Genomic DNA, 22,961 nt, shown 5'->3' with positions numbered 1-22,961 from the left:
TGCTTAGCTGGTTAATGCTAGGAAATTCAGTAGGCACTCCAAAGCTCTGTTTCCTCATCTGTGTAATGGGAAAAATAATGCCCAATATGTGGGTTCATGTGGATTACATGACACAGTTGATACAAAATGTTTCCACAGACCCTGGAACACAGAAAGTACTCCAATATATTTGTAATATATATTATATAGTTGTAATACTCTATAATATTAACATGATTTTAATAAATAACTCAGAAAACCCACCTTTGTTCTTTCAAAATGTGGTAAGAATACAGTATAAATGATTAATAAATAAAATAAATGGAAACAAATGAACAAAGTGGAATAAATAGAAATTAGTAAATAGAAAAGCATATCTTTGTAATAACTTAAACTTGAATTAGATACTTTTCTTTGTATCTTCTGAAGAGTTTCATACTACCTCTGCAATTGACACCGTCTCCATAATACCCAAAGGGGCAGCGTCCACATTTGAAGTGACCATCTGAGCTTGGCACACAGGAAACACCAACAAAACAAGGCGAGTCAGCACAACGTGATATTTTGTTTGATCCAAACTTTTCTGGCAAAATAGTGATTGCTTTTGTAATAGACGACACAAACTCATCTTCATACTGTGTGTAATCTTGGGAAGACCTGCTAATTTGAGAATTATACCCTCCCATCTCTGTTTGGATGTTGTTCTGGATATCATCCTTTGCTTTGCCATGGGTGCTGTTTGGGTTCATGCTTAAAGAGCTGCTTTTCTTCATAGAAACTTCCAGCTCACCCAGACTGAGATTTGTACTGAGACTACGATCCACATGCTCAAAATCTGATATCTGATGGGAAATGGCCTTTACTGAATTATCCATTTGGGCTGTAATTAATTTTAGTGATGAGCGGGAGATGTTATTAGTCATGCTCAATAACTTTTTGACAGTAGCGGGAGTGGGAGTAAATCTTGTACCAATTAGTGAATATTCTGTTGATGGTGGCTGAAAATTTATACCTACACAACCAAAAAACAAAAAATGTAAGTCAATAGCATTTATAAATAGTCTTCGCTACATGAAATATTTTACATTAATTCATTCATTCCTTCATTTAGTATCTACACTGTTGAACACTGTAGTAGGAGCTGTGTACTAATAAGAAATCATGACACTGTTTCTGCCTTCAAGGAGCTTATAATCTTTTGGGATACACAAAATAACCCAGAATGTTAAATAGTATAAAAGTCAAAGTACGATAATTTAGTTTATTAAGATTTTGAAATGGCTAACAAACACCTGTTGATCACCTCATACACATGAGCCTCACAACAAAGGAAAGCACAGCCCCTATCCCTGAGCAATTTAGAATATTGTAAAAGATACAGACATGTGAGCCATTCACTATGAAACAATCATTGAGAACTACTACAAGAGTGACAAAAATAAAATGAAACCTACAGAAACACAGAGGAGTAAGTAATTTTGCCTGTAAATAAGACGGAGCTAAATGTATAAGTAAAAATTGGAAATTTATATAAATGCTATTATATATGAGAGGCAAGGAACCACGGTTCTAATAATGTTCCCAATGTGATAAAATGAGATTTTATGCCCCTATCTTTCTTGATTGCTCAACTAGAAACTAAAATATTTTTACATGTCTTTTTTTGGGGGGGAGGCTGTGTCATTGTTTATTTCTCCCTGCCAAAATACTTCATTTCCTTATAACACATTTTTACTTATTTGGTATCGAAAAATCTAATGAGTTTTAGAGTAAGGACACATTTTAAGCAGTGATTAGGTATGTTTTTCTAGTTATACTTTCTACTGCAAATTTAGGGTTTGATTTTGCACTGTTTTCATGCAAAGCAATTCTCAAAGGTGTTAAAATATAAAAACAGAGAAAGCCAAGCCAAATCAAATCAAAACCAGAAAAAGATAGAAGAAAATGAACCAAAAAACAACAAAAATAATCCTTAACATAGTTGGCAACAAGTGCAATAAAAGATTTTTTTAAAATGTGAGGAGGCCGGGCGCGGTGGCTCACGCCTGTAATCCCAGCACTTTGGAAAGCCGAGGCGGGCGGATCACAAGGTCAGGAGATCGAGACCATGGTGAAATCCCGTCTCTACTAAAAATACAAAAAATTAGCCGGGCGCGGTTGTGGGCGCCTGTGGTCCCAGCTACTCGGGAGGCTGAGGCAGGAGAATGGCGTGAACCCGGGAGGCGGAGCTTGCAGTGAGCCGAGATTGCACCACTGCACTCCAGCTTGGGCGACAGAGCAAGACTCCGTCTCAAAAAAAAAAATAAATAAAAAAAATAAAAAAAAAATAAAAAAAAAAATGTGAGGACTTCCTGAAACATAAAAAGTATGTGGGTTCAGACTAATAGAAACAAGAGTGCACCAAATATAGCCCCAAAAATAAATAAGGGCAATAAGGTAAGCACAATTAAGTGTCAAAAAAATATATATATATACAGAAAAGGTCCTGGACTAGCACTCCCCAGAAGACCTGCTTTAGATGATCTGGGCCAAGTCAGTGTCCCCTTCCCTCAGTCTCTGTACACAGAAGGGACCCCTTCCAGAACCAAATTGCTTTACGTGAACCTTCTCCTTAGGTGAGTTTTTATTGTGTTTATTGTGAGAATTGGACAAAGAAGCAGAGAAGAATTGAAACTGCAGATTGCAAAAATTACCATTGAAGAAAGTAAGAAAAGAGCATATGTTAGCCAATGCCTGTTAGTAAAGTACATTTTTTTTTGAAATGTAATGATTTGATGTTCCTATGAAGGTATATATCAGAGATAGAAAAAAAATTACAGAATACAAGAATCATGAGAAGATATTGGCCTTACAGATATTAAAACATAGTATAAAGCCACACTAATCAAAACAATGTATTATTGGTATAGAAAAAGACTATTAGAAAATAACATAATAGAAAACTCAGAAATATATCTCAACATATAAGGGATTTTAAATAAAAATATGATATTTAAATTCAATGCGGCTTATTTTATATATGGTACTACATAATTGTTATTCACCTGGAAGAAAAAAAAGTATTGGACCTCTACTTCATATCATAAAGTAACAAGTTTCAAAGGAATTAAAAACTAAATGTAAAATATAAAATAATAAATGCTCTAAAAGATAATTTAAGAGTTCATATTTATAACTTAAACTTTGAGAGATCCTTAATATATTTGTGACATTATATAAAAAATTTAAATGAAATACCAGCAAATCAAAAGTAGCAGTACATTTATGGAAAAACATATCAGGATTAGACTTGTATCTATTTAAAAAGCTATAAATAAAATATTTAAAAATATATTTACTTGATTACATAAAATTTAATGCTTTCATAAAAAACAGAACACAGATAAAGGCAAACCGCAGAGATAAACACAATAATTTCAAGTACAGATTATGTATGGGATCTGAATATACAAGGTGGCCAGAATATATAAAGTAACCCTACAAATCAATAAAAAAGGAGAGCAAAAGGATACCAATTAGCAGAAAGACAAATCTAAATGATTATTTGAAAAAATTAATCCCAATTAAATAGATAACGTTTGGCAACTTCTGTCTAGGAAAAATCAAAAACCGTAACAGTGGAAAAATATAACTAAACAACTTTGGAGATGAGGAAAGTGAAAAAGCTACATATAAGAAGACAATTTTAATTATACAAGAATATTACATGTAATTGTATACAAGAATTTGAAATCTAAATGTGACAAATGATTTTCTGGCAAAATACAAATGATTAAATTGACTAAAGAGGAGGTACAAACATTGATGAAAATAGGAAAACAATCTAAACTTACTACCCAAAATGATGCGAGGACAGATAATCTAATGAAAAAATTTTACCAAATAGTTAAGGGAACAGTGTTTTCAAAACTGCTGCAATGTACAAAAAAAGATGAAAAGTTTTATAAACACTTTATTAAAGTGGAATAATCATATAGTCAATATATTTGTGACATTATATAAAAAATTCAAATGAAATATTAGCAAATCAAAAGTAGCAGTACATTTATGGGAAAATATATCAGGATTAGACTTGTATCTATTAACATAATTATATGATATAATTGCATAAAGACAATATGGAAAATATATAATGATGTTGAAATATAATACGTATTAATTATTGGTTTTAAATATTGTGAGAAAATTAGTCTAAGGAAACTTTGTTAACTGCAATTATAGCAAGTAATAAATGATGCTGAAAAAGCATTTGATAACATTTAAAACCCACTCCTGATTTAAAACTAGGAATTCTGGAAAAGCAACTAATAAAAGGAAAATTCATTAACTGGATAAAGGGTATCAAGCAGAAACTACAGTGATATCATAGTCAATAGTGAAACCAGAGAAGAATTCCCATACCATTAACAAAGCCTTCCCTTCCCTACAGGCTTTGTACTAGAGGTACACTACACTGCAATAAGAGTGTAAGTTTGAGACCCTGGTCTCTTCAGTTAGATTGCTCAGGCTCAACTCTCTTCTGTAGTTTAAAACTCCATAATCTGAACACATTACTTAACCCTTCTATGTTTCTGTTTAGTCATCTGTAAAATAGAAGTAATAACAGTTATTGTAAATAGCTATTATGAGGATTTAATGAGGTAAGATACAAAAAATGTCTGCCTAGTGCTGGCACATTATAAGTATAAATTAAATCTCACTATTGAGACTAGAAAGTAAATAAGAATAGCAGACAAAACTCCCTATTTGCAAAAAACAATTATTGTCTGTCAATAAAATCAAGAAAGAGAATCCACTATAAACCATCAGAGTATTCAGTAACATGACAACACAGGAATAATATGAAAATCAAGACACATTTCCTAGGTTCCAGGAATCAAAAATATCTTGAGAGATAATCCATTCACAATAACATTTGATAATACCGAATGCAAAGGTGTAAAGAAAGTCGATGTGAAATGTACAAGAACTTTATGAAGACAATCACAGAATGATTGAACCAAATGAGGGCTATTAAGAAAGCACTATGACACAGGTAAGGCCTTGTGAAACAGTGAACTTCTTCTCACTTTTAGGGTTTGAGCAGATACTGGATGACCAATTTCCAGGGATTTATAAAACATAAGTTTGAAATAGTCACTTCCAACCATTAGCTTCTCCGAAATCACTTTAAACGATGCTTTGTCCCATTAGAGGACATAAATGCATTTTTTTCTAAAATATAACCCAGATGATTGAATAGATTAGCAAGAGAAGGAATAAATTTTAAACCGCATTATATAACCTTTAGGTGATCTTTCTAAAAATAAAAATACCTGAACGAATAAATATGTTGGTCTTTTAGAAAACAAACAAGAGGAATTACTTGTCATTAGATTTTAACTATGACCATTACTTACTAAGGGCATTTCTGTTTGTTGGCTTAACATGCCTCTTTCTCCCTTGGGCATCTTTATCATCCTCTTCCTTATTTATACTTTTATCAGATCTTGTGAGAACCACAGTGTGTGTAGTAAATTTATTTAAAAACTGTGTTTCAACTGTAAATGAGAACAAGAAAAACAGATGAGACTAAAACTATTATACAACCAAAGCACCGCAAGTAAGAACATACAATACGAATGCCACTTGGATGGAAATCTGCAAATTAGATTAAATAAGTAGCTTAAATGTCATCTCTTCTGCCCACTTTTCTGGTATGTACTGAATTGTGTCCCCCCCAAATTCATATGTTAAATCCCTACTCCTAAATGTGACTGTGTTTGGAGACAGAGTCTTTAAGGGGGTAAAAGATTAAATGAGATCGTAAGAGGGGCACCTAATCCTGGTGTCCTTACAAAAAGAGGAAGAGATACCACACATGCAGGAAAGACCTGGTAAGAACGTGGCCAGTCTGCAAACCGGAGACATCTCACCACAAATCAACCCTACTCGCACCTTAATCTTGAACTTTCAACATTCAGAAATGTGAGAAAATAAATTTCTGTTGTTTAAGCCCCCCAGTCTGTTATGGCAGCCCAAGCTAATGTACTTTCCTTCAGTTGCATTCACCCACCCAATCAATTTTGCCCGTTTGGGTTCGCCGACAGAACTTTGTCCTTCACGCTATTGATTCTTATGTGCCCCACTAGTTAGCAATAACCTCAAGAATCACTGTGCTTTATTCATGCTGATATTCATTGACTCTGGTGCCTATCATAAAACTAAGAAAACACAACCAACAACCAAAAATCCTTTTGTATTAATAAGCTCCTTCCTACAATACACAAATGACGCTGACAATGTTAAGAAACATATTTAGTCACTCATGTGTAAAGGGATTTGGTTCAACTTGTTTTTCTCTTAAATGCCACTGAATGAAGTTTTTATTGAAGAAATGGGCTTGTCTGGGAAAGAATACTGCTAGATCACTTATTAGAGTGGAAGGTGTGAATATTAGGGATGGGATATTCAGGAGTAAATGTGAGAAGCAGAAGTAGAGAATTCCCCTTACCATCCTATATTGTAGTGTTGCTCATATCTGTGGGGCTAGGCAGGCTCAGCCCAATTTGAAGCACAAGATGCTGCTGCTTCCTTAGTACATAATGTCATCAAAGAGGGTCCCATTCACTTAATTAAACCCAAGGTATGGATCTTCAACACTGTCTTCTGTAACTTAGTTTTTTCTCTTTTAATCTTTTAAAATGTTGATGCTCACCAATTTTTTTTTGTCCACTTTCCTCTAAATCTAAGGGTTTTCCCTGAACAATTCTATGACATAGCTGATGATTCTAAGAATTATATTTTCAAGTTAATCCTCCTTTCTGAGCTCACATGGATATTCCATAGTAAAAGTTTCTGTGCATCCAAACTGAATTCATTATAATTCCCCTCCAAAACAACTTGTTCTTCCAATACATTGCTTGCGTGTCTTAGTCAGCTTGAGCTGCCATAAGAAAATACCACAGACTGGGAGGCTTAAACAACAGAAATTATCTTGCCATTCTGGAGGTTCAATGATCCAAGATCAAAGTGATCAGACTGGCTGGTTGAGTTTTTGGTGAAGGCTCTCTTCCTGGCTTGAAGACGGCCGCTTTCTTGATCTGTCCATATATCACAAGCTCTCTGGTGTCTCTTCACATAAGGATACTAATTCTATGGGATCAGGGCTCCACCCTTATAACCGCATTTAACCTTAATTACTTCCTTTCTCCAAATATAGCCACACCTGGAGTTAGGGCTTCAACACATAAATTTTGGGGGGACGCAGTTTCATCCATAGCAATGTAAATGCAAATTGTACACACCCATTCACTAAAATCAAACCCTTAAAACTTAATGAATCTCTTTCTCTCATCATACTAATCCCAGTCACTGACCAAGTACAATCAACTTGCTTCTTTAGTATCCCTTTCATCATTACCTCATCTTAGGTTAGTATATCTTCATCTTTTTCCTATATATTTGAAATATTTTCTTAACTCTTCCCACCTTTAGATTTACACAGTTCCTTACCCACAAGTGGTCCATCCTACACACTACTTCTTAAACTATCTCACATGGTAAACTGTATCGTGTTTCTCTCCTACTTCAAAATTTTAAGGGAGTCTCCATGGTTTTTATGTGGTCTTGCTACTGCTTACCTCTCTAGCTCTAACTCTTGTAGCAGCCCCCCTTTCTTCCTATATTCCAGGCACACTGAACTATTCACAATGGTTGCCCAGAGTGCTGTGATGTTACCTGCTTCTGTCCCTTTGCTCCTGCTGTTGCTTTTGCCTGGAATGCCTTTCTCTCTCTTGATCTATCAGATTCAGTTCTCATGTGTCTAGTATAGTCTAGTCACTTCCTTTTTTAAAAGTTTTTCACTATTTCTCCAGGTAGATAAGATTCCCTTTGTAGTATTTCTACTAGCCCTTTTGTGATTTCTATCAAAAGACACAGAACACTTTATTGTACTGTGTAATTACTAGTCATATTCCCTGGTGTTACACTTTACTTATTAAGTCAGAGGACATGTCTTACATATTTTTGCATCCTTTGTATCTAGTTCAATGCATGACACTTAATTCATTTACACTGAATAAATACATGAGTCAAAAACAGAAACTATGCTATTAAAAAATAATTAAATGCAGCAAAAAAAATCTCATAGCAGAAAATAAGAACTTTTACCATGGCATATTTTTCCATCCCCATAAAATCCTTTTGGACATGAACCACAATGATAGGAACCAAAGGTATTCAGGCATTCTACTCCCTGAAAGCAAGGCTTGGAGTCACACTCATCAACATCCTCCTGGCAATTTTTGCCTGTACAAAATATAGGTCAAGAGCTCAAATTATTTAATTTGAAAAACATTGTATGTCCAATTGGCTTATTATATAACTTCTACTTTTCATATCTGTCCTTCTAACCCCAAAAGGGCTGCTATGCATTATGAGGATAGAAGTATGCTATTTTTAAAACTTACTGTATACTCAAATATGAAGTCACTAATTATATTCAATTTAATATTAAACCAGACCTTTCAAGTACATACAATTTTGTTTTGTAAATAAGATGAGTTAAGATTTCCATTAATATTTGAGGCAAAAAGTTTCATATTACAGCAATAATTTGAATTTTGTTTAAAAAGTCAGTAATTGTTAAAAGTTATTTAGGATGGTTGTTCAACTTAAGGCCAAATTGTTTAGTCTAGTTACGAAAATTGTTTATGTTAGGAAAGTCAGTCTGTCCTTAGTCAAAGTTTTTGAGTTGATGTGGTACTCTGAAATGCTTAACAACTCATCTGAATGAATAAATTCAGTCATATATGGATGGTAGCACTTATTATACTAAAATTTATGAGGCAATCAACATTTGAATTCTTTCAAATATAGTCTACAGTGGAGTAGAAAAGAGACCAATATTCATAGTTCCAAATGATAAAATTTTTGTTTTAAAATGCTGAAGAGGTGGGGCGTGGCAGCTCACACCTGTAATCCCAGCACTTTGGGAGGCTGAGACGGGCAGATCACGAGGTCAGTAGATCGAGACCATCCAGGCCTACATGGTGAAATCCCATCTCTACTAAAAATACAAAAAAAATTAGTCAGGCATGGTGGCAGGTGCCTGTAATCCCAGCTGCTCGGGAGGCTGAGGCAGGAGAATGGCGTGAACCCAGGAGGCAGAACTTGCAGTGAGTTGAGACCATGCCATTGCACTCCAGCCTGGGTGACAGAGCGAGACTCCGCCTCAAAAAAAAAAAAGTGCTGAAGAAAATTAGAAGACACATAAATATTCTGCTCAGTTCTACTGTATTGTTAAAATAGGTGTCTTCAAGAAAAATATCAGCTCATTAACTATATATTTACTTACTTAATATTTACATCTATTAAACATAAAGAAAGTATTCATATGAGTTTTTAAGAAGCCATGGGAAATTAAAGGTTGGCAGTCATATATTTCTGTAATCACACATTTTAGGACAATTAATGAGTTAGTAAATATGCTAACATTTCATTTGATTTCAACTTTTTACCATGATATTTCTAAGTCAATGAATTATCAGTAAAATCTCTCTTAAGTGGTAACTTTTGTATTTTCTCTGGCATAACTCCTTTATTTTTCCATATTATATCTTAATAGTAATACATTTTAATATACTTCTCACTACCAAATATAGGTAGGAATGTTTAGAAACCTGCAAAACAGGTTCCTACATTGCTATAACAGTTATAAAAATTAGCAAAATTGTAATAGTGTATGGAATTTACAATTTACAAGAACAAGGGATATGGATACTAATTATATTTATAATAACTTTTATTAAAATTGTAAAGATGTGTACTAAAATCTTTAGGACCACACATTTGCTTGAGTGATCTGTAGATGTGTGTTTCAATGAGTTTTTCTTTCTAATTTGTTATGAGGAGCAAAATCTTACCTTTGAGCTCAGGTGGACAATCACAGGAATAATTGTGAAAACCACTAATACAGCTGCCAAGACCACAAGGGTTGGATTGGCACCCACTAGTGTTGACTTCGCAAAGGCTACCATGGAAGCCAGGCAAGCAGACACACAGGTACACTCCACTCCCTGGAGGAAAGTTCCTATCAGACACACACGATCCACCATTCAAGCAATCACAAGACTTCACAGTCACCTACAAAAGAAAAAAAAAGGAAATGTCTTATTTTTCAATAAAATTATCTTCCGTTTATGCCGCAGAAATCATGACAGGCATGTGTGTTTATGTACAAGTATGACCAAATCACTTATATTTGATACACACACACACACACAAATGTAATATAAAATTATATTAAAAATAGTTTAATAAGGCAATTACGCCCACTCCCAGGTGCAAAACCACAATATAATACTAAGGATAACTTGTCTTAAAAAAAAAGTTACAAGATGATCAATTTCTGTCATGCAAGTAGAACAACGTAAAAAAAAATCATTAAAGTGGACGGCAGTTAATCACCTGGGTTATTCACAAACGTAGAGAGCAAATGATCTCCTGAATTACTGGGTTAATATGGCATAGAACGCAGCTGCTCTTCACAATATTACTTCAGTGTAAAAGTGTGTTCCAAGTTTCAAACAAACAATGGACACATAAAGGGTTTGTAAGTATTAAGTGCTCATGACTGACATAATCAAAAGAAAAGCCAATAAAGAAAGGAATTATAGTTGCCAGTTAGTTATCTCAAGTCGTATTTATAATCTTGATTTCTAATTCAACATCTCAGGCCCTTTCACTTGATGGAAGAGGGTATAATTATCAATCTTAGATAAATCACACATCTTTCATGAAGGTGGAGTTTCTCCTTGTTACAGGGAAGTGCAGAATAAAACAGTAAAGAAATTATTAATTTATATCTGTGCTTCTGGGCTTGAGACTCTCTAAGGTTTTAAATTCTTACAAAGAATAGTCAAAAGTTTTGGCAGTTTAATTTTCCATACAATGTTTAATAACTTTGTTGCTCTTTACAACTAGGAATATGGCTTATATTTTAAATTCAAATAAAGTTGTTAAAATTGCAAAAGAATCCAGTGACACTTATGTAATTATAAAGATTACCTCAATTGTGACTCTAGTTTCAGCATCGCAGTCATCATTAAGGCGCAGAGTAAATTGTTGGGGAGTTAGTAACTCTGTTTTCCACATAAAAAGCCCTGCAGAGGAAACACTTGCTCCTTCAGGACCAGAGTCCAACGTAAAGTGGATGTCAGAACCTTCCGGATCGAAGGCCACAAACTGATACTCAAAGTTTTCACCATAAAATGTCTGTAATTTGTCTTGCAATACTTGAATTACCGGGGGCTGGTTGTCTGTAATAGAGGAAACACTTAACTTTATACCCGTGAGAAAAAGGAATGAAGTGTACTTCTGAGAGCTCCCACAGAGATATGAATTTTGATAAAGACTGAACTCTGTTAAAAGGTCTATTAGCTGTTTTCATTTTTTTTTTTTAACATTCTGAGTAAGTTCAATTCCATTCTTAGACATCTGAAAGTAATTGACAGGTGCAAGACCTCAGGCATTATTATGAAAGTATGAAAGCACTTTGGATATAGCACAGAATATATAAATACACAAGCACTGTCCACACTGGATGCTGCGCCTCTTCTGTCTTAACTTACTTCTTGGTGTTGCCTGCCTCACTACTCTCTCTCTCTCTCTCTGGCTGCGGATCTTTTGCACTCTGTTTCTTTCAGCCTCACTTTCTCCCTCTACTCCCTTTCTCTATTCCTCCCTCACTGTCCATGACTGCTCCGTTTCTTTGGCTCCTCTGAATGTTTCTCACTGTACTTGCCTCCCCAACTATAATACATGGAAGCCATTAGTCATACTCATCTTCTGCTCCTCGGATATTCTTCCAGTGGCTGAGTGCACACACTAAAACAGAAGCTATTTCAGGATGGGCATGGTGGCTCACACCTGTAATCCCAGCACTTTGGGAGGCCAAGGCGGGTGGATCACCTGAAATCAAGAGTTCCAGACCAGCCTGACCAACATGGTGAAACCTTACCTCTACTAAAAATAAAAATTAGCTGGGCCGGGCGCGGTGGCTCAAGCCTGTAATCCCAGCACTTTGGGAGGCCGAGACGGGCGGATCACGAGGTCAGCAGATCAAGACCATCCTGGCTAACCCGGTGAAACCCCGTCTCTACTAAAAAAAAAAAAAAAAAAAAAAAAATTAGCAGGCATGGTGGTGGGTACCTGTAATCCCAGCCACTCCAGAGGCTGAGGCAGAATAATTGCTTAAACCTGGGACATGGAGGTTTCAGTGAGCTGAGATTGTGCCGCTGTGCTCCAGCCTGGGAGACAGAATGAGATTCTGTCTCAAAAAAAAAAAAAAAAAAAAGGGCTATTTTAGAGGACAGGCAGAATTCCCTTTACACTCATGAAACAACTGAAAACTTCTTTTTATATTGTGTTATATTAAAAAAAAGTCTACCTTTTCAGCCCACTGGCTTAACAGTTGGAACAAATAGCCCCATTACATTCTATTGTGCACAAACACCCTGCTTGCATCCACAAAGCACTAATGCCCTGAGGTTGTAGCTCTGGCTCCTGTTCTGCCCCTGCATATCCTTACACAAGCAGCCTAATTGATTGATTTTAATTTCCTCATCCTCAGTACGAGAGATTTAAAGGACATGATATTTTTATGGCCCTTTATGACTTTGAATACCATGAGACTATAATGAATCAGTCAGTCAAACAATAGCCATTGAAAAAACAGAGGCACCAGTTCAGAAGTTGTATTGTATTTTTCATCTCTTGTACTATATTTTTCCTCAAATTTCCATTGTCTTTCCACAGCATTCCATGAGTCTTAAACCTAAACAGTGAATCATCTAGTAAATGTAATGAAACACAGTAATGAAATATGCACATACAATTATAATGATATTACAAAGCATAGTATAAATATAAAGTAGTATGACTCCCTTAAATAAAATTACATGGGGCCAGGAAATAATTGTGTCCTATTGTCTCTAATAATGTCTGATCTCCCCATGAGGAAAGAGAACTTGGACACCTACATGGAACCAACATAACTCTATTTATGAAAGTGAGGAAGTTATATGGTACGTGACTGCAGTTTGGGGTATTATTTGAAATAAAGTATCTCAACATTATCTGTACCCAATATTATACTCATCACATCACACAACAGTAGTGCTGGAAGGCACTTTATAGATTACTAGTCCAGATACCTTGTTTAACAGGCGCTGAATCCATGGCCTTTGAGCTTAAATGGTTAATAACATCACAAAACTGAACAGAGGTAAAGCTAAGCATAGGAAATTGTGTGTAAATGAGTTAATAATTCCCATTTCTTGCATTAATAAATCACATATGCTTTCCTAATCAAATATTAAAATAAATATCCTATATCCTCAAAGTAAATTTTGCAGTTAGGAGAGATGCTAAATTAAACACAGAGGTCATTCATTTTAAACACATTTATGTAACTTCTGGCTGAAAACCACTTTTAAAATGTCTCATATAGGAAATATTTGGATTAATAAAGAATAACTTACTTTCTAAAAATGACCAAGTAAATCTTGAAATTTTGGGTCTACAAATCAAACAAGCGCTGGTTGGATTTTTGTCTCCTTCAACATAGCAGAGTCCATCAATAATGCAAACATTTTCCTAATGGAAAATTTTTAAAAAGAAAACATCAATAAAGTACACCTTTAGTTACCATATAGAAAAAAAACTGTACAAGGAAGGATGGCAATACATGTACTGATGATTCCAAAGAAAGCACATACATCTATGTTGTTACTTCATAATCATAAGTGAATATAAGAAAACAAATTACCTGAATGTCTATAAAACTGATCAATTTGGAGGTAATAAAAGTATATATAACTTTTACCTTTACAAAGTTATAGCTTATAATTTATAAATAACATGAGAGAAAATCTCTCTTTTGGTATTTTTCACCGCTGAACTCATTCTGGGAGTACTTTATTCATAAAGAAATAAAAGCAACTTCTTTTTTTTTCCTCCACAATTTATAAAATCACATTCGATTATAGTTATCTTCCATTTCCCTAGCAGCCCACTATGGTCTGTGAACACAGTCAACTAGACCGGATCCTTGGCATAATTATCCACACTTGATAATGGATATCATTACACCAAACATGTGAAAGAGATGCTGATAAGCACAGAAAGAACATTAAATGTAGCAAGTATTCTTGAGGAGAAGACTAAATTTTATTCAGGAGATATAAACTTAGCTCATTTTACGAAATCTCCTTTAACATCACTTGGAAAATTGCACAAAAGTTAGAGCAAAATAGCTCCAGGAGGAGAAAACAATCTTGAATAATAATATTTTCAAAGTACTTATGGATATACAGAAATGAAATATTTGGGAAAAAATAAAAATCAAACCATTTCTCAAAACCAGAGATTTGATCTGATGACTAATCTCAAGAAAATAAATTTTAAACTTAGAAAAAATAATACTTTAAAATTTTCATGTACATAAATATTATTTGGATGCACCTCGGCTTTGAAGAGTCAAGTGAAATTTTACCCATGGAGTCTGTTGAGTCAGCAGTTCACACATGAGACAGCCCTTCTGATAAATACGGTAGGCTGGATATAGATTGAAAAGAAGTTGTGATTGCAACTCAGCTCAGGCTGCGCTGCTGTTCTGTAATCCATCAAGTGGCAGGTATTTACATGCTCCAATAAACTTAGTTGCCAGGAAATACTCCCCATAAAAATATTAACTTTATACATTCTACAAATTTTAACCAAATGTACGTCATTTGATGCAAAGAAGACTAGGTAACAACATGAGATCTCTTATTGGAAAGTCATTATTACTACTGAAAAAACAGTGTAGGTACGAATGAAGTAGTAAATAATTTAGTCTGGACTTCCTCTTACAATTGTTTAGAAGTAATCTGACATTTCAAAATGTTAAAGGCAGGAACCTCTTCCTAGCAGGCAGAGTAACAATTTCAGTTACCCTTATATAAACTTGAGGAAGGCTTTTCTCTATTAGTTTTTCTGGTGTGAAAGTGAAAAAACTACAATTAATGTGCCAAGAGCGTAGGAAAAGAAAATACCTACGATGTAAATGTGAAAATAAATGAAAAAAAATACATACCTTTACAGTACATGAGTCATTTTTATAGAGACCACAAAATTGGCAAGCACCATCATATATGACCATTATTTTGTGATTACTGAATTTATAACCATCATTAGATACCTGTAACATAATAGTTCCATGTTGAGATGTTTTGCTCTAAGTGTTCTAAATTCATTATGAAATGTTATATATAAGTATTTACTTTGTTTATAAATACGAAGATGTCTTTTTTATTTTTTACCTTCAACTGCCACTTCCTAATTGGTTTCCCACCCACCAGATCCATGGTATCAAACTGCTGAACATCACTGGGCAGCTGACAATCAACAGCTCTGCTATTTTGGAAAACAGTCTGTGTATAGATGGGTTCTCCAGGCCTCCATTCACTGCTATTATACTGAAGACATAGTGAGAAAGCAATTAACTTCTGTTAAATTATGGAAATATTTTGTTAGTAAATTACATATAATCAAAACATAAATTTAAGATATATGCCTAGTATAATGTAATATATAACAGGGAAACTAAAGTCATATTATGTAATATATAACAGGGAAACTAAAGTCATATTGGGAGTGAGTTTTATTCAGAAAAAAATGGAAAACATATATATGATAACGTGATGCAAATTGCTCCCAAAGAATCATGCATTTCGTGGCAGTTCAAGTCAAATAAGTTACCAATATTGGTCATCTACAATGGATCACCATGTCATGACTTTTGTAACAAGAGGAAACACTTGATATATAGATGGCACACAGTGGATTGATTTTCTGCCCAGAAATTCCTTCATTTCTCCTGCAAAAGCTTCCAACACCTCATCTACTTGAAACTGTCCTTTCTGCCCCCTACACAGCTCCCAGGGTCTCTCATATTCCTATATGACCAATCTCCCTGACTATGCCTGACTGGTGCAGGGGCGGACCTAAGCTAGGCCAATATTTCAACTACTCAGGATATTTTAACTTTGTGCCAATGGAGATGTCATGTCAGTTGGCCTCTGATGGCTTGAGTTGCAGGACACAAAACTATGGAGTGGCCATTTTTTCACTATGGAGAGAAAGCCAGTATATAGTGAAATGGGAAAATGAAGCCCACAAACAAAAGCCGAATTGAGACACACACACACACACACACACACACACACACAAATGCACACATACTGAGTCTTCATGGTGTTCAAGTCCCAAGTTCAAGATTTTTCTTGAGAATTCAGCTACTTTCTTGTTCTTGATTCGCTAAGAAATATACCATCCTTATAATAAATATTTTTGCTCGTTAGTTTATTTGTAATTTGAAACTAAATAAACTCTATCTAGTTCACCCTACTTGATAACTCAGTGACATATTATGCTTAAGCTACACTTTTAGCATTATTTTTCAGTATTGAAAATGCATTGGTGCCAAAAGAGGAGAAGCCAGAATAATGTTCCAGGTACTGGTAACTGTGTAGGAAACCAAAAGCTGTATTTTGCTGTCAAAATTTAGATTTAGATTTTTCTTTGAAATTTATTATTGTAAAATGTTTTCAACCACTCAGAATTTGTCATAGAGCATGCCGATGCTTCAATATTGTGGGCCAGCAGGAAAAGGAAAGGAAAACATGATCACTCTAATCTGCCGCTAATAGAAATTACACTTTTGAAGATTTGATGATTGAAAGAGTGAGTTGCAAATCTTCATATTTAAGGGTGTGTGCAGAGTCTAGCCTAGCAGATCTATCAGTGGTTTCCCTCGTGTAGAGAAAGAATGGCAATGATTTCTCAGAGTAGTCATGATTATCTACACTTAGGTGAATGAAGGGTCTTGGTTTCTTGTGTGGAAAGAAGACTGCAGCCAATGACTGGCAATATAGAGATTATTTCCAACTTTCTGTTTCGAGGGGCCTACCCAAAATGAGGAATATACAGTGTTCTATTTCCTTTTCATTCATCAACATTTTGTGAGTATATATCATGTGCTGAAAATATCTCAGTGCAAAAAGATCACAAAGAAAATGACAGACAACATATAATTTTATGACTGCATTAAAAGAGACTCAAATAGGATATAATACAAATGGAGTTATTAAGTCTAACAAGCAGAACGCTTCAAAAAAGCAAATACTTCTCTTCCTGAAAATAAAAAAGGAGACTGCTATTTGGACACTGGGAGCAGAGGTGGAGAGAGTGCAATTCACACGAATGGAGAGAATAGTGTATGAAAAAGACGGGGATGTATGTAGTAGCATAAACAAGAAGTTCAAGCCTACAAATGTCGACAAGAGCTAAATCATAATGTGCCATCCATTTCTTGGATAACATCTTGTATTTAATCCTATAAATTAGCAACTTTAAAATAGGATTTTGTAGAGTCTTGACTGCTTTAAGAGAGGAAGTGAAAGAAATGCTTAAGTGGTTGAATCTCTAGCTAAAAACTTGCCTAAAACTACTAATACAAAAGTAGAAAAAAGTATGTAAAACATGTTACACTTTATATATAAAAAAAGAGTTATCTATCCATTTTTTGTACCAAAGAAATATAGTAAGGATTAACCAGAAAATAATGACAGTAGAAACGTACTTTAATGAAAAGAAGGAGGGATGGAAAGCAGATGACAGGGACGACAAGAAAGTAACAATTCTATGTGTATGCCTTTGTATAGCTTCAACTCTTGGAACTATGATAATATTTCATATTCCCTCCAAATAATTAATTAACTAAAATCAACCAGAGTGTGGAAGAAACTCAAAATGGAAGACAAATATTTCTAAAACCTAATTGTATTATAAATAAAACAGATAACCACTCTAAACAGAGTGGAAAATAGTTAATCTAACTCACTTTGGAAACTAGTATTTGCCTTTATATTGTGGCCTTGTTTCATGAATTTGTTTTTCACGGAGGAAGGGGTTAGAATTTCTGAAAATGACTTACATATACACTTAGATTAAGAAACCAGGTAAATATATTGTGGATGATGAGAGCCAGTTTTCACTTGTAAAGAAAAGAGTTACAAATAAAGAAAGGAGAACGCTAGAATGAACCTTATGGCACTGCATTGAAATCAGGAGTATCAGTATCAACTCATAGAGATGATAGACAAATAGATAAACAGATAGATAGGTAGTTACGTGTGTGTATAAGTGTCCATACATAGATTTTCTAACTATATCCTTTAAAAGGGCCAAGAAGCAATAACTACCCTGTAACAAGAAGCACACCTTGCACCCAAGTCTTGGATTTTATTTTTTTTTATTTTTATTTTTTTTTTGAGACGGAGTCTCGCTCTGTCACCCGGGCTGGAGTACAGTGGCCAGATCTCAGCTCACTGCAAGCTCCGCCTCCCGGGTTTACGCTATTCTCCTGCCTCAGCCTCCCGAGTAGCTGGGACTACAGGTGCCCGCCAACTCACCCGGCTAGTTTTTTTGTATTTTTTAGTAGAGACGGGGTTTCACCGTGTTACCAGGATGGTCTCGATCTCCTGACCTCATGATCCACCCGTCTCGGCCTCCCAAAGTGCTGGGATTACAGGCTTGAGCCACCGCGCCCGGCCTCAAGTCTTGGATTTTAAATGACCCTCTTTGATAAATGGAACTACAGTCTTTAGAGAAATGGTTGATTATAGAGTTGGGGTAGGAAAAATATGAGTCTGGAATATCATATGATGCCAGAACGTGATAAATTGTTCAAAAAATTATGGGAGCAAGTTAAAAGGACATGAGAATCAATCTGTAATAGCTCCCAATGGTCAAAGCTGGAATAATTTAAACAGTCAAATAAAGAATGATAGCATTGAGTTATAATTCATGAAATAAGTTTCCATTAGTCTATACTGGCATGAGTAAATAAATGAATAAATAAGTTGGAAACAAGGAACAGCTCTTCTTTTCAGTAGAATTCCAAATAATATGTGTAGAAGAAATGATGGAAATAGAAAATCACCACTGGTAAATACCACAGTAATACTTGCTACAAGCAAAAATTACAGTTGGATGCTAAAATTAGGAAAAAGGAAGTTTGAGGAGCTATCATATATTTCCATAATCTAAAAGTGTCTCCCCACAACACGTTTATTAGTTACAATGGGAAAAACAGGAAGCTTACAGTTAAGACACATAGCAAAAAGCCCCTTAAGTAAGTGATCAAAATCTACATTGCCCGTGATTAGATACATCACATCATGAAAGGATGCACTAAGAATTGTACAACATGGCATGACTTCAGTCTAACCATAAAAAAGGAACATTCCACAAAATAAATGGCCAGTGCTCTTCGAAAGAACCAAGTGTGCAAAAGATGAAGAAAGATGGAGCACGGTCACAATATTCAAAAGAACCAAGTGTGCAAAAGATAAAGAAAGATGCAGCACTGTCACAATATGAAAGAGACTGAAGAAACATGACAAAAAGCAATATAAAATCTTAGATTGGATCCTGAATCAGAAAAAGGACCATTATTAGTGGGACAACTGGCAGAATCTGAACAAGGTCTGTAAATTCATTAATAGTATTGTGTCGAGGTGAACTTTCTGGTTTGAACAATTGTTTTACGGATATGGTTTATATATAAGATATTAACTTTAGGAGAAACTGGGTGAAGAATTATTGGAAACTGCATTATTTTTACAATTTTTCTGTGAGTCTTAAGTTATTCCAAAATAAAAGTTTTTTAAAATTACTTCATAAAATGGGAAGTCATTAAGGATTTTGCATGATCTAATTTCCAAAATGCTAGATTTTCAAGAGGAACCCAATCTTCAAAGGGAACTGAAATTTGAACTTAAAAAGTGAGCAGGAATCGATTCATGTTGACTGAACATGTAACAGGGGAGCTGGGAGAAGACATTAGCTTAGTGGCAGCGCAAGCACATTCCATACAAAGTGAATGCAAGGCTTTGAGCAGGGCCCATGTTGGTAGGGTTGGGGATCCTAAAATAGTGGCACATTAAACAGGCTTCACTGGAGGTATGAATGAAAGGTTAGAAAAGCCTTTAAAACCCAGCACTGGGCAAGACTGGGGCTAGGAGAGACAGACTTAACTTCAGCATAATGTGAAATAGGCAGATATGCCTTCTAATTTTAGTTTGGGCAAGTGAACATGTTTCTTTCCATAGTTCTTGATTCGGTTTGGCTCTGTGTCTCCATCTAAATCTCATCTCGAATTGTAATCCCCAAGGATCGAGGGAGGGACATAGTGGGAGTTGACTGGATCATGAGGGCAGTTTCTCCCATACTGCTCTCGTGAGAGTAAGGAAATTCTCATGAGATCTTGATGGTTTAAAAGTGGCAGCTTCCCTCTTAACTCCCTCTCACCTGCCGCCTTGTGAAGAAGGTGCATGCCTCTGCCTTCTGCCATGATTTTATGTTTCCTGGGGTCTTTCCAGCCATGTGGAACTGTGAGCCAATTAAACCTGTTTTCTTTATAAATTACCCAGTCTCAGGTAGTATCTTTATAGCACTGTGAAAATAGACTAATACAGTTCTATATAGTGTGTTAAAGGATTCCAGATTTTACTCTGTATTATAGAAGTTCGGAGGAAGTGGGAGGTAGTATGAGAGTAAATCACAACAAACAATGCATCTGAAGGTAAGTACGAAATGTGCTTTCCAAGAGAATGTAAATCTACAAAATTCTTTCCTGGCAAATCACTTAATCTTCATGTGATGTCATATGATTTATTTTGCCAAGACTAATATAATGTCTAGTCACTTAAGTGATATTAAAATTACTGACATGTACCTTTCTATGTTGTCTTATTACTTCATTGGGATTAAAATATTTCATGGCTTATTTAGAAAGGCTCTACCCATAAAATCCTGAAGTTAGCATACTTGTGTTTAATTACTTGATAAAGACACATACAAACCTATTACCTCCTGTAAATTCTCAATCTCAGAGTCACATTTGGCTTCATCAATTTAGAGAAAAAGTAAGAAGAATGCTATAATATGTTTTGCTGTCTTAAGTTTTCAGCTTATCCACATATACTTTTGAAATTCATAGAATTATCCTTAAAATAAAATTTCCATTTGAACAAAGACAAGGAAGACCATTTAAATAATCGAAAATAAGGTATAATTTGATATACTAATGTTCATACTGATCATGTCTGTTTCTGTGGCCTTCAGAAAGATAAATACTAATTTTTTAGAGGTGGGTATTTTCTGTCTAAAATCCGTAGTAAGGAAAATATAAAGAATAAATGCAATTAGTCCTCATTTTTTGGTTTGTAAAAGGGAAACGTTCATATCCAGTTTATGCAAGACATCTTGGCTAAAAACAATGTCTCTTCTTTATGTTTTTACATGTCAAGAAATACAGGGGCTTACATAAATCAAGCCTGATATTCTTTTAGCTTTTTAATATCAGTGAAAATAGTGAGCTGATACTTCAATAAAATGTTTATAAGATATTTTAATAAAGTTAACAAAGAAGCGTCAACATTATGTAACTTAATCATTTTCCTGTTAAGCTCTCTAGATGTAACATCATTTGGATTTTTGTTGCTAATTGATAGACCAAATTAATCCAAGATAATATTAATCTGAGTATCTCATACACTCTATTGTTTCTCAACTCTATAATTAACATACCTGTAGCTTAGTAACTTCACATTTAATTGAAGGTAATTCTTTGAAGCCTTTGCCAAAAACTCTCACCATCATACAATTAGATTTTCGAACATCACAGAATCCAGCATTCCCAAGCTCTGTAATTTCAGGAGCTTTGTCTTTGGAAAAAAATATAACAAATACTACATAATTTCTTTAATTTCAGGAAAAAAAAATATTTCCAAGCCCCAAATTAAAAGCATATGGAAAATAATGTTTTAAAGTATACCTAAAATGCTACTTACAACACTAATTAAGCCATTAAATATTAAGAATAATCTGGTATTAGAAGAGATATCTACCATTAAACCAATAATAATATTACAGACACTACCAGTCCTAAAAACACAGGTTTCACTAATGTTTAATATTATTTTATATCAATTAAGGACAAATATTAAGAAATTACCACTATAATAAAGTACATTTTGGTTTTGCCATTTTGGCTTGTGCCACATAGCTGGGTTATAGAAAAAAATACTTCCGTAATAAAATATAGTAGTTAGTAATGCAATGTATTAAAATTTCAAAATGTCATCTGTATCAGCAACATCTGGTTGTCAAAACGGATAAATGCAGTGCGTAAAAGTTATTAAACCCTTTGCCTATGTACTGGGAAAACCTAAGTGAATGCAACTCTACTGGCGGTAGGGTAGAAAATCATGTGTATTCAGAACCCTAAAAATCTTGATGAAATTTTTTTTTAAAGCTTGGGTTACTTCATTCCATACTTTCACAAATTCAACAAATGTTTAGTAATTTTTATCTATCTGTTATTATTCTAGGTACTGGGGATGTAGTAATGAACAAAACAAAAGTTTCTGCCTTCATGTAATTTACATTCTAGATGGAGATGGGAGGATAAAAAAAAACTAATAAAAAGATAAATATAAATTATATTACATAATTGTTTTCAGGAATATAGAAAAATAATTATATTAACTATATTAAGGGAGATTAAGACCATGAAATTATGTAAGAAAAACAAGTCTGTTTTGAATGACCACAGAGGATTTTTTGATAATATGACATTTGAACAGAGAAGTAAAGAACATAAATCATAAAGATCTGTGGTGGGAGAATCCTCCGGTGAGAGGGAGCAGTGAGTGCAAAGACCCTGAGGTGGGAGCAGGCCTGGCTCCTTTGAGGAGCAGCAAAGCTGCCAGTGTGGCTGAAGAGCGGTGAGCTGGGGGAGGAATGCTAGATGAATTCAGTGAGAGAGGAACCTCAGACTACCTAGGGTCTTCTACGCCATGGGAGGGATTGTGGACTTTACTCTGAAGGAG

General features: G+C 34.7%; 1 protein-coding gene across 1 annotated transcript in view; it reads right to left on the bottom strand.

The window, feature by feature from the left end:
• Positions 1–22,961, bottom strand: part of VWDE (von Willebrand factor D and EGF domains) — a 73,058-nt gene that overhangs the window by 13,541 nt on the left and 36,556 nt on the right. Inside the window, exons 10-17 of the mRNA XM_077998181.1 lie at positions 21,658–21,794; positions 15,324–15,479; positions 15,098–15,202; positions 13,503–13,617; positions 11,029–11,279; positions 9,885–10,104; positions 5,379–5,519; positions 422–991 (exon numbers count right to left, since the gene is read on the bottom strand). Of these exons, the coding sequence (XP_077854307.1) occupies positions 422–991; positions 5,379–5,519; positions 9,885–10,104; positions 11,029–11,279; positions 13,503–13,617; positions 15,098–15,202; positions 15,324–15,479; positions 21,658–21,794 (1,695 nt within the window). The remainder of the gene's footprint in view (positions 1–421; positions 992–5,378; positions 5,520–9,884; positions 10,105–11,028; positions 11,280–13,502; positions 13,618–15,097; positions 15,203–15,323; positions 15,480–21,657; positions 21,795–22,961) is intronic.

Source organism: Macaca mulatta, chromosome 3 (assembly GCF_049350105.2).
Source record: "Macaca mulatta isolate MMU2019108-1 chromosome 3, T2T-MMU8v2.0, whole genome shotgun sequence".
Classification (NCBI taxonomy): domain Eukaryota; kingdom Metazoa; phylum Chordata; class Mammalia; order Primates; family Cercopithecidae; genus Macaca; species Macaca mulatta.
The sequence above is the reverse complement of the archived record's forward strand: the minus strand, read 5'-3'. Positions and strand labels throughout refer to the sequence as shown.